At 43.1% G+C, this 12500-nt stretch overlaps 1 protein-coding gene across 5 annotated transcripts in view; it reads left to right on the top strand.

Annotated features, from left to right (window-relative positions):
- LOC126985430 (innexin inx2-like) overlaps positions 1–12500 on the top strand; it is a 101820-nt gene that overhangs the window by 83853 nt on the left and 5467 nt on the right. For 4 of the 5 annotated variants that reach the window (XM_050840296.1, XM_050840295.1, XM_050840294.1 and 1 more), the window contains exon 2: positions 10387–10576. In XM_050840296.1, the coding sequence (XP_050696253.1) occupies positions 10387–10576 (190 nt within the window). Of the gene's footprint in view, positions 1–6544; positions 6665–10386; positions 10577–12500 lie in introns of those variants that run through there. The other variant, XM_050840297.1, reaches the window with a different exon arrangement.

The following is a 12500-nucleotide window of genomic DNA, read 5'->3' as shown; positions in this document are numbered from 1 at the left end:
CGGTTGAGTGAAAGGAAAGAAAACACATCGAAAAGAAATAAAGGAAAGTGTATAGGAAATGACGACGTAGATGAATAGGATATGAAGAGGAAAGAATTACAGGTGACGAAGCGAAGGAAGGAAAACAGTTGAGAGTGTTGAGCTGTTTCCATTTCATTTTCTATACACTTTCTTTTATTTCTTTTCGATGTGTTTTCTTTCCTTTCACTCAACCGCAAACAAATATTTCAGAGACGTGTTGAGTTTCTGGTGGAAGGAAAACTACAAAAAAAATGGAAAAAAAGGTGTTAGAAAGCAAAATAGTGTAAACATATTGAAAGAAATACAGAAATACAGAAAGTTATGTATTGAGTTCCTGGTGAAGAAAAAAGTATAAAAAGTAGAGACGTGTTAGAAAGTAGATAAACACACTGAAGAAAAGACGGAAAAAGGAAGGTGGACGAGAAAAAAAGTGTTGGTGACGATGCGCAAAGAAAATAAATGTAGAGAAATATATATATGAAAAAATAACATGGTACTTACTGGATAAAAAGAGGGATACGTGTTAAAAACGTGTAAAAAGAGATTGATTAAAAAAAGGAACACAAATGAAAGACAAAATAACAGAATCATAAGTCGAAAAATTTTAAAAAGCTGAATCGTGAAATTGAAGATATAATAAAAAAAAACAAGAATCAAAACAACAACACATTAAACAAACAAACAGACACCAAAACAAACACCATCACCACCACCACCACCATCATCACCACCACCACCACCACCATCACCACCACCACCACCACCATCACCACCAAAAAACTGCATCACCACGTTTTTAGTCTGTGGTGGTGATGGTGATGCTGGCGGTGATGATGGTGGTGGTGGTTGTGGAGGTGGAGGTGAGAGAGAAGGGTTGACAGGAAGTCACCACATCCCCGTGTTCCTCTCTCCTCCTCCTCCTCCTCCCTCCTCCTCCCTCCTCCTCCTCCTCCCCCTAAGCAGCATCCAGTCCCAACTCTCTCTCTCTCTCTCTCTCTCTCTCTCTCTCTCTTTCGCTCTCTTTCGCTTTCTCGTTGATAGGATTAAGTACTAAGATAAGTAAGTGAATAGGCAACGTGCTCGGAGATAAGAGAGAGAGAGAGAGAGAGAGAGAGAGAGAGAGAGAGAGAGAGAGAGAGAGAGAGAGAGAGAGAGAGTGTATGATAGTCAGATTCAGGACACGCATAACACACACACACACACACACACACACACACACACACACACACACACACACACACACACACACACACACACACACACACACACACGTCAGCATCAACGGGAGCGTGGGTAACATTAAAAGGGGGGGAGGGGAGACGAGTGATAAGTGGCGCAGTAGCAGCAGTAGTAGTCGTAGTAGTAGTAGTAGTAGTAGTAGTAGTAGTAGTAGTAGTAGTAGTAGTAGCGAGTTTAGTATCCATTCACTCATTCTTCCTTCCTTTTCTTTGTCCTATTCTCCATTCATTTCTCTTTCTTCCTTTATTTTCTTTCTTCTTTCCTTTCTATCCTCTCTCTCTCTTCCACTTTCCATCCTTCCTTGGTTCTTTCTTCCTTTCATCTTTCCTTCTTTCTCCCTTTTCATTATATTCCAGTCTTCCTTTCTCCTCTTTCTTTACCTCGCTCTCCTTCCTTTCCTCTTCTTGCCTCTCTCCCTCCCTCTGTTCATCCCGTCTTTCCTTCTCCCTCTGCTTCCTTCTCTTCGTTTTCTTTCCCTTTCTCCCCTTTTTCTATCTGTTTCTGTATATTTCTCTCCTCTTTCCTTTCTTCTTACTTCTACGTTTTTCCCTTCTTCTAATCCTCCCCTTTCTCTTCTCCTCCTATCTACCCCGTTCTCTTCTTTTCTTTCTTTTCATCTCTGCTTTTTTCCTTCTCTCTTTTCTTTCCCTTTCTCTCTCATCCACTTATTTACGCCTTTTCCTCCTCTTCCTTCGTTCCGTCCTTCTTGTCTGTACTTCTTTCCCTCCCTCCCTCCTTCCATTTTCCTCGCTCCTACCTTCTTGTCTCCATTTCTTTCCCTCCATCCCTCCCTCCCACCCTATTTTCCTCCCTCCTCCTACCTGTCCCACCTGTAATCAGTGCCAACAGGTAAGAGGAAGAGGGGATTTATTGGACAGGTAAAGCACCGCCACCACCACCACCGCCACCACCACCACCGCCACCACCACCACCACCGCTCTGCCTATTCCTAAAGTCATGGCTATTTGCGTTTTCTTTTTACTTTTTTTTTTTTTTTTTTTTTGCTTTTTGCTTTTTCGGTGGCAGTAAAATGGGTGTTGTAAAGTGTGGTTGCCGCCTTCACGTACCGCCTTTAATAAGATAGAATATGGTGGTGGTGGTGGTGGTGGTGGTCATGGTGATGCGCTCTCTCTCTCTCTCTCTCTCTCTCTCTCTCTCTCTCTCTCTCTCTCTCTCTCTCTTATTGTATGCAAAAGGAAATGATGATATTCTGCATACACACACACACACACACACACACACACACACACACACACACACACACACACACACACACACACACACACTCAAACAAAAAACATATACAAAAAAAAAAATACGGGAAGGAAGTACAAGAAAAAGAGGAAGAAGAAGCAAAGCATGAAAAGTAAGAAACAAAAAGTAAATAAAAAAAAATAAAAAAAAGGATGAAAAACGTGAAGAAGGAAAAAAACTAATAAAAAAATAAAAAAAAGGATGTAAAACGTGAAGAAGGATAAAAGAACGAGAGGAAGCAGAGGAAGAGAGAAAAAAAAGACGGAGAAAAAGAAAGGAAGTGGTAACAAGAACAAAACGAAAAAAGATAGGAAAAAAAACGATGATGACGAGGACAAGAAGAAACAGGAAAGGAGAGGAGAGAAAGAGAAGGAGAGAAAGAGAAGATAAAATAAGGGGAGGAAGAGGAGGAGTAGGAGGAGGAGGAGAAGGAGGACAAAATCGATAACCAGTAAGAGGAGAAAGAAGGAAAGCAAGTTCGGGGAAGAGAAAACAAGTGAAAAGAAGCAGCAGGAGGAGGAGGAGGAGGAGGAAGAGGAGGAAGAGGAGGAGGACATCGGTTTTCTCTTTAAGTGATGTTTTTATGGTCCAAAGAAGCGGTTTGTCTCATCTTTAGGTCCGGTTTTGTCTGTCTGTCTGTTTGTCTGTCTGTCAACCTGTCTGTCTGTATGTCCCTCTGTCTGTCTGTATATCTGTCTGCCTGTCTATGTCCTGTATCTCTTTACTTATTAACTACATATTCGGTGGGAAGGGTGGAATAAAAGAAGAGAAAGAAGGAAAAATAAAAAGGGAAAGAAAGAAAGGAGGAGAGGAAAGGGAACGTTGTGTAGGGAACGTTATTGTTCTGAGAAAGGAAGGAAGAGGGAGTGGAGTGACCGGACGGAAGACAAATAGGAAGGAGAGTGGATTAAAAACTAGGAAAAGAGGAGAGGAATGAATGGAAAAGTGGATGAATGAAAAGAGTGGAGGAAATGAAGAAAGGACAGGTGGATGAAACTAAGAAAAGAGGAGAGGAATGAATGGAAAAGTGGATGAATGAAAAGAGTGGAAGGGAGGAAATGAAAAAAGTGGAATAGAATGAGATAATTTAAGAATGGAGAAAAGACCAAAAGAAGGAAGAATGAAGGAAAGTGAAAAGAAAGAAAAAAGAAACCGAGAATCTTTAAAAAATAGATGGTTGAAAGGAATGGAAGGGAGAAGAGAAAAAGAGGAATAGAATGAGATAATTTAAGAATGGAAGAAAGATCAATAGAAGTAAGAGGGAAGGAAAGAGTGGAAAGAAAGAAAAAAAGTAGACGAGAATGGAAAAATAGATGGATGAAAGGAATGGAAGGAAGGAAGAGAGAAAAAGAGGAATAGAATGAGATAATTTAAGAATGGGGACAAGGTCAAGAGAAGGAAGAAGGAAGGAAAGGAAGGAAAGAAAGAAGGAAGTAGAAATTGAACGAAGAATAAGAGAATGAAGGAAGATGAAGAAAGTTTAGAAGAAAGGATGATAAAGGATAGAATAGGAGGAGAAAGTAGATATTGAATGAAGATTGGAGAAGAGAGAAAAGAAGAAGAGGAAAGATTAAGAGAATGAAGGATTAGAAAAGGAGAAAATAAATGAATGAAAATTGCTTAGCGTGAAGGATAGAAGGAAGGAGAGAAGGAATGAAGGAAGGAGAGAAGTGAAGGAGAAATGGATTATATTACTTCGCCACTTGAGTTGTTATGTTATGATTCACTCAAGGCTTTGTTTTGTGGTTATTTTGGAATCTCTCTCTCTCTCTCTCTCTCTCTCTCTCTCTCTCTCTCTCTCTCTCTCTCTCTCTCTCTTACCAACACGTTTCCATAACAAAAACATCGCAAGGTCATTCTTTAGTTGTTACTGTGTGGGGAAGACCAACACACACACACACACACACACACACACACACACACACACACACACACACACACACACACACACACACAAGCCTACACACCACCTCCACTCACATTCTTCTACAAGTCTACACACACACACACACACACACACACACACACACACACACACACACACATTCACCGTCCTTAACTTTGCTTCGTTCAAAACATGCAAAAAAATCAGTCTATAAAAGAAAAAGAAAAAAAAGTATAAAGTCAAGGAGAATATTTGGTAAACAGCTGATTTTAGTGAATGATACAATGGCATTTTTTCACGATGCATTGGTATTTCATTATTATCATTGTTGTTGTTGTTGTTGTTCCTGTTGTCGTTGTTGTGGAAGGTAAAAATTTAAATACTTCGGAATTACACATACCTAAGTTCGTGACCTCTTCGTATTTTTTTTTTACAACAAAGGAGACAGCTCAAGGGCACAAAAAAAGGAAACAATAATAAAAGAAAAAAAGCCCGCTACTCGCTGCTCCTAAAAAGAATCCAAAGAGGTGGCCGAAGGAGAGGTCAATTTCGGGAGGAAAGGTGTCCAGATACCTTAAAATAGACCAAAAACAAGGAAAATAAAACAAACATTACTAACTCACTGACGTAAACGGTGATACTATTCTAAGCAATCATATTAATTACATCCGGATCTTGCTGTTTTTTTTTCCTAAGTAAATTCCGGGGCTTGTCCAAACACCTGTGCCCTCAAAGCTAAGGAGACGCGGGCAGCACCTCAGTAATCACACCCGTTAAGACGTATAGCAACAGCAGGCAATTAGAACCCGTGTTACCTGTAATTAATGAAGAGTACACGTGAGAGGCTGCTGAAGGAGGAGGGGATGAGAGTGACGCGAGATGAAGAGACGTGTGTGTGTGTGTGTGCGTGTGTGTGTGTGTGTGTGTGTGTGTGTGTGTGTGTGTGTGTGTGTGATGAGGATGTTAGAATAAAGAAACAATCAACAATCAAACCGGATCTTTAACCCGGTAGCTGCGGGGATCATGTTTCTTAAAGGCCCCTCTAAGCAAATTAATGAGAAAAAAATCATCGCTCTTGCAAACCACTTCATAATATATATCAACGCATTTTGTGATCAGTTTATGCATCGTCTATTTTGGGGGGTTTATATCATGACAAAAATGTGGTCCGTCGCTGGTACACGGTAAAGACACAAATTTGGCCCGTCGCTGCTACCAGGTTAACCCACCACGGACGCAAGGGGTAATGTGGTGGATATGCGCTTTGAGGCCACGTGCAGCTACAACGTACTAGCCCAAACTTTACATTGAAACCGGACCTTCGTTTACGTCACTAATCAGGAAACAAATCACTTACAGGAAAATAAACGTGTAAACCTACCGGGAAGTAATCGTAAATGTGAAGAAACTGCATGATAACCGGTAGTCGAGGGAGAGAGAGAGAGAGAGAGAGAGAGAGAGAGAGAGAGAGAGAACACCATGAAGTTTAAGCAGGTAAAACCCTAAGTCGCTTGATTGAAGTGTAGGAGGCGAGCAATGACGAAAGACTACGTCACTTGGGCACAGGAAAGGGGGGGCAGGGGGAGGGCAAGGGGAGGAGGGAGGGGAGCTACTGGGAGGGAACAGAGGCAGAGGAAAGGAGGGAGGAGCAAGGTAGGGGATGGGAAACTGACCGGAGATAAGGAGAGAAGAGAGGAAGGTAAGAGAGATGAAGTGAGGAGAGAGAGAGAGAGAGAGAGAGAGAGAGAGGGGGGGCAGAGGTGGTAAGTGGAATAACAAGAAGTAAGGAGGGGGAGAATAAGTGGAAGGAGGAGAGAGAATAAAGAGAGGGAGGGAATGAGGTGGAGGAGGAGGAGGAGGTAGAGGAGAGATAGTGGAGGATCTCTTTCTTTATCCCTCCTCTCTCTCCTCTTTATCCCTCCTCTCTCTCCTCTTTATCCCTCCTCTCTCTCTCTCTGCATCATCACTTGGTAGGAGAAGAGTGAGAGAGGATGGAGGGACATACAGAGAGGAGGGATGGAGGGGGGAGAGGGAGTCTGGGGCGGAAGGTCTCTCTCTCTCTCTCTCTCTCTCTCTCTATATATATATATATATATATATATATATATATATATATATATATATATATATATATATATCAAAAATCTGGGGGCAGCTGGCATCTTGAAGAGCTCTACGTAGGCCACCGCCAGCTATCCTCCTCGGTGCTCACCACTCCGCCGACCGCAGTGTCTCTTCGGCCGCCGCCCCGTGAGGATTGTGTCGGTGAGTGCCAGTCCCCAGTACCTAGCGGGTCGGAGCCGGGAGAATGGGAGACACGGGAGGCCCTCGTGTGTAGCCTCGGCCCCTTGTGTGTTCTGCCTGCCTCCCCACGTGTTGGCAGGGAACGCAAGCAGAGATAGTGACACGTGGGTTGTGGTTCTGTTTACCCATCCCGCTGTGTTGTGGTGGATGTTGTTGTTTTTGTGGTGGTTGGGGATGACGCTGGATTTAGTGATGTGCATAGACCAGTGATGTCAGTGTCCGTGGTGATGATAAGGTAGAAGTGGTGTTGGTGTTTGTGGTGGTGATGGTGGTGGTGGTGGTGGTGGTGTCCCGCACCGCCAAGTGACCTACCCACCACCTGCCCACCACCTGTCGCCCCCCACCCACCTGGTCCGGGGGTGGGGGAGACATCGCCTGTATGCCGCAGGGGGAGATTGTGTTCCGGGGGTGTGAGGTCCTGCCCCTTCACACACACACACACACACACACACACACACACACACACACACACACAGGGGAGTCCACGTGTGAGATTCTTTTTTCGTTGACGTTCATAAAATCACTGTTCTGGGGTCTTCCTGGGGGGGGTTTCGGTGCCCTGAGGGGGGGGGGGGTGAGTCCTGTGACCTGGGGAGCTTTTTGAGTCTTTAATAATCCTAGGGGTTCCTGTATCCTGAAGAGTCCTGGAAATCAATTTGTGTCCTGTGTTCTTGGATCGGGGGTCTTCCTGGAGGGGGGGGGGGGGGGGAGTTCTGTGTTCTGGGGAGCTTCTTGAGTCTTGGAAAATCCTGGGGGAGTCCCATAGCTTGGTGTCCTGAGGGGAGGGGGAAGTGTTCTGGAAATTAAATGTCTCCCTGTATATTCTTGGATCTGGGGTGCTCCTGCGGGTTATTGTGTCATGGGGTGTCTTGGGGTGTCCCGGAGTAGCCCACTCCCGCACCTGCCGCGCCTCGGGCTGACTGGACAATATTCTTAACTTTTTTTCACCCATGGTTTTTTTTTTCTTTCTTTTTTGTGTGTATGTGTGTTCAATACAAGGGGGGGGCGATGGGAGGTTCAAGGTTATGGGTGGGGGATGCCGGAGGGACACACACACACACACACACACACACACACACACACACACACACACACACGCACGCACCCACAGTAACGGGACGAGAAGTACAGTCGTGGGTTGCCTCCTTTTATTCTCCCTTTATTCCCCTTTTATTCTCCTCCTCCTCCTCCTCCTCTCTTTCTTCATCGTTGCCTTCGTTTTTCTCCTCACCGTGATTCGTGATTTTCTTATTTATCTTCTTCTCTCTCTCTCTCTCTCTCTTTGTCTTCATACGAAGGTCATAAAACGTGGGTCTGATTCATACGTACTGCTGACCCTGTTTGTGTTTGTTTGTTTTTGTTTGTTTTTTTCAACCGCGTAACTTCTTTTATAATACTTTCTGATTTTTTTTTCATAATGTTCTTTTAATGTCCCTTCTGTTTTTTTTTTTTTGTTATTAATATTTACTTTACTATTTTTTTTCTTTATCTCATTTGCCTTGTTTCTTTTTTTATTGGTATTTTTTTATTAACATTCTCCTTATCGTCCTTATCTTTATTTTTTCTCTCCTCTGTGTTTTTTTTATTTCCCGCTCTCTCATTTCCGTCAGTTACTTATTTTCCGTCATTCTTATCATTCTTTTCATTCCCCTTTCTTTTTTTTCAATGCTACACTATTTCCGCTCTTTCCCCTTCGTAACAGTCACACTCTTCACTTTTTTTCACTTTCTTTCCCTTCCTTTACCTTTTTTCCCTTCCTTTACTTTCTTTCACTTTCTTTCCCTTCCTTTACTTTTTCCCTTTCTTTCCCTTCCTTTACTTTCTTTCCCTTTCTTTCCCTTCCTTTACTTTCTTTCCCTTTCCCTTTCTTTCCCTACCTTTACTTTCTTTCCCTTCCTTTACCTTCTTTCCCTTCCTTTCCCTTCCTTTACTTTCTTTCCCTTCCTTTGCTTTCCTTCACTTTCTTTCCCTTCCTTAATTCTTCCTCTTCCTCCCTTTGCACTTCCTTGTCTTCGTTATCATTTTCCTTCTTCTCTCGTTCTCGTTCTTCTCCTCCTCGCCTTGTTCTCATTCTCCTTTCTCCTTCCCCTTAAGTCAATTGCAGTGCCCCTTTTCCCCCTTTTTCCCTCCTTAATTTCCCCTTTCCTTCATCTTTTCCTCTTCACAAAATCCCTTCTTTCTCTTCCCCTTCACTTTCACTCCTTCATTCCCTTCCCCTTCCTTCCCTAGCAACGTTACTCCTTACACCCCTCCCCATCCCCCCTAGGTCAGTAACAGTCCCCTTTCCCTCCTTCACTTCCCCTCTTCTTCCCCTTTTCCCTCTTCACAAAACCCTTCTTCCTCTTACCCTTCATTTTTACTCTTTCATTCTCTTTCCCTCCCCTTACTCTTCCCTTCCCCCCTTAAGTCAGAAAGTCCCCTCTTCAACCCCCTTTCTTCCCCTTTCCCCTCTCCACAAAACTTCTTCTTCCTCCTCCTCTTCTCTCTAACGCTCTTTTTGTTCCTCTTATCCCATGCAGCATCCGGTCTTCCCCTCAAATCCCTTTATAACAACGAATCCCTTGTCCCCTTTCATCTATTACCCTCTACCCTCTTATCTCCCCATGCTGATACGGTCTCCCCTTAGCATACTCTCCCCTCTTCTCATGGGTCTTCATCTCCCCTCTCCCCTTCCTCTAAATCCCTCTTGAAAACTCCCCTTCATTCCCCCCTTCCTCGTGATTGCTGTTACTCATCCCTTCTCTCCTCTTGTCTCAATCCCTCACTTTCTTTCCCTTCCTTTACTTTCTTTCCCTTCCTTTGCTTTCTTTCCCTTCCTTTACCTTCTTTTACCTTCTTTCACTTTCTTTCCCTTTCTTTCTTTTCCTTTACCTTCTTTCCCTTTCTTTACTTTCTTTCCCTTCCTTTACCTTCTTTCACTTTCTTCCCCTCATTTTACTTGATTCCCTTTCTTTCCCTTCCTTTACTTTCTTTCACTTTCTCTCACTTGCTCCCCAATCCCTAGTTTTCCTCCTTCTCTAACCTCACTGTTGACTTCGAATCTCCTCTCTAGTACATGTGTGTCTCCCCAATCACGTCTTTTTTTCTAATCCCTCAGTTTCCCTTCTTTCTAATCCTCCATGTTCCTTCTTTCCTGTTCCCCAATGTCCTTTTTCTTGTTATGATCCCTTGATGCTTCTATTCCTAATCATCAATGCCTCCTCTTCCCAATCCCTTGCTATCTCATCTTAATCGTTCAGCTCCTTGTTCCAGATCTTTTCACCTCCTCTTCTTCTTAATTCTTCCCTTTTTCTTTTTCTTCCTCTACCTCCTCCTCTTCTCTACCCCTCAGTATTTTTTTTTCCTTCCTCCATCTCCTCCACCCAATGATTCAGTGCCCCTAATCCTTCCTCCACTTACTCCTCCCAATCTTTCATGTCTTCTTTTCCTCCTTCACCGTCTCTTCTCATTTTTCTCAATCACTCAATCATTTAGTGTCTCTTTCCCTTCTTTCTCCACATCCTCTTCTCAATTCTTGTGCCTCTTATCCTCCCATCCTTCACCGCCTCCTCTCATTTTCCCCTATCATTCAATCATTTAGCGTCTCTTTCCCTTCTCCCTCCACATCCTGTTCTCAATTCTTCTGTGCCTCTTATCCTCCCATCCTTCACCACCTCCTCCTAACGTCCCCTTCCCATCCGCAGGAGCGAGGATGCCGTCCATCGGTGCGGGCAGCGTGGACATTCGCTCCATCCTCAGCAGCGTCCTCAATGTGATCAAGAGCCGGGCCAATCAAATATGCTCGGCGACATGCGACGGCCTGGTGCTGCGCATGCACTACAGGTGGACCTTCTGCCTGCTGGTGGGGAACTTCCTCACGGTGTGGTATTCGTGGTAAGTGTCGGGGTCATGTCTTCCCCGCTCCTTTACTCCTTGTCCTTTACTATTTACGATCCTCTGTAGTTTGTCTGCTGCTCTCTCTCTCTCTCTCTCTCTCTCTCTCTCTCTCTCTCTCTCTCTCTCTCTCTCTCTCTCTCTTATCAAGTACTTCTGTCCGGCGTAATCGTAAATGGGAAAATTGTAGTTATTCCTCCTCCTCCTCCTCCTCCTCCTCCTCCTCTTCTTCTTCTTCTTCTTCTTCTTCTTCTTCTTCTTCTTCTTCTTCTTCTTCTTCTCTTTCTTCTTAGTTCTTTTGACCTGTAACGCTTTGTATCGCTTCTTAGGTCCTCCTTCTCCACACTTTTATACTTCACAACATGCACTTAAGTTACTTCACCGTGCGCTCTTATACGCTTCACCCTGAACTTAGGTGTTTGTCTGGTTTTCGTGGTGAGTGTCGGGGTCGTACTTTCCTCACTCCTTTACTCTTTACGATCCTCAATAGTCTGCCTGCTGGTGTGGGACTTCCTGGGTGAATGTCAGGGGTCTTACTTCACTCCTTTACTCCTTGCCCTTTACTCTTTACGATCCCATACGGTCACTTTTTGTCCATTCATCCAGTGCCTTGTCCATTCTTTCCGATCTCATTTAGTCTGTCTGCTGGTGGGAGATAGGACTCCTTACTTTGCTTACTCCTTTACTTCTTGTCCTTTACTTTTTCCGATCCTATAGTCATTTCTTTCCATTGGTTCAGTGCTTTACGCCTTCAGTGCCGTGTCCATTTTTCCTGTCCCATATTGTCTGTCTTTTGGTGGGTGATAAGGTTTCGTACTCCTTGTCCTTTTTTTTCATTCACAGCTTCTTTGTTTTCCTTTCTTTCCAATCATATTTTCATCTTTTATTTACATTCTTTAGCTGCTTCTTTTTTCCTCCAACTTTAACCTTTTCTTTCCATATGTTCAGTATCCCTTGACCTTACCTTCCCATCACTGCTTTTTTTTCACTTTTTTCTTCCTTTATTTTTTTCTCATTCATATCATTATTCACTTCACTGGGTTTTTTTTCTTCTTTATCTCTCATAAGTAGTCTCATTTCCATATGTTCAGTATCCCTTGACCTTACCTTCCCATCACTGCTTTTTTTTCACTTTTTTCTTCCTTTATTTTTTTCTCATTCATATCATTATTCACTTCACTGGGTTTTTTTCTTCTTTATCTCTCATTTCCGTTGCTTCTTTTTTTTAGTGTTGCTTTCTTCTAACATTATCCTTATCGCCCTTATCTGTCACGGCGTGGTATTCTCAACTCGTCTGACTTTAATTACGCCTTGTTCTTTCTTTCCGATTACGTCTGTATATTCCTTTTTTTGCATTCACATTTTTATCTCTTGTTTACATTCTAAGTTTTTTTCCTCTCCAATCGTAGTTTTTTTCCCCATTTTCTAGTGCCTATTGCTACTTCTCCCTACCTTCCAATTCATGCTTCTTTTTTTTTCATTTCGTTCCTATCAAGTTATTTTCCTTTCTTTCCAGTTTCATATTTTTCCCTTTCTTTCCGACTCCAGCTCATTTTTTTCCATTTCATACTTCTTCTTTTCATTTCGTTCCTATCAAGTTATTTTCCTTTCTTTCCAGTTTCATATTTTTCCCTTTCTTTCCGACTCCAGCTCAGATTTTTTTTCCTTTCTTTCCATTTCCAGTTTTCTTTTTCTTTTTCCCCAGTCCCAGAGAGGCGGGTTGGTCTGTGCACGGCATCCCCAGGTAGACAGTTCTTCCCCGTGTCTCCTCCCCACCCATAAATCTAGAGAACCTCGTTACCAAACCCTTAATCGTGGCTCCACTAATTTCACATCGGCTTAATTTGTTCCATTCATCCACTGTCATATTTGTGAACCAGTTGTTATATATGTTTTCTACTTCTTCTTCTTCTTCTTATTATTA

This window comes from Eriocheir sinensis, chromosome 59 (genome assembly GCF_024679095.1).
Source record: "Eriocheir sinensis breed Jianghai 21 chromosome 59, ASM2467909v1, whole genome shotgun sequence".
In the NCBI taxonomy this organism is placed as follows: domain Eukaryota; kingdom Metazoa; phylum Arthropoda; class Malacostraca; order Decapoda; family Varunidae; genus Eriocheir; species Eriocheir sinensis.
Note: the sequence above shows the minus strand (reverse complement) of the source record. Positions and strands in the feature narration are given on the sequence as shown.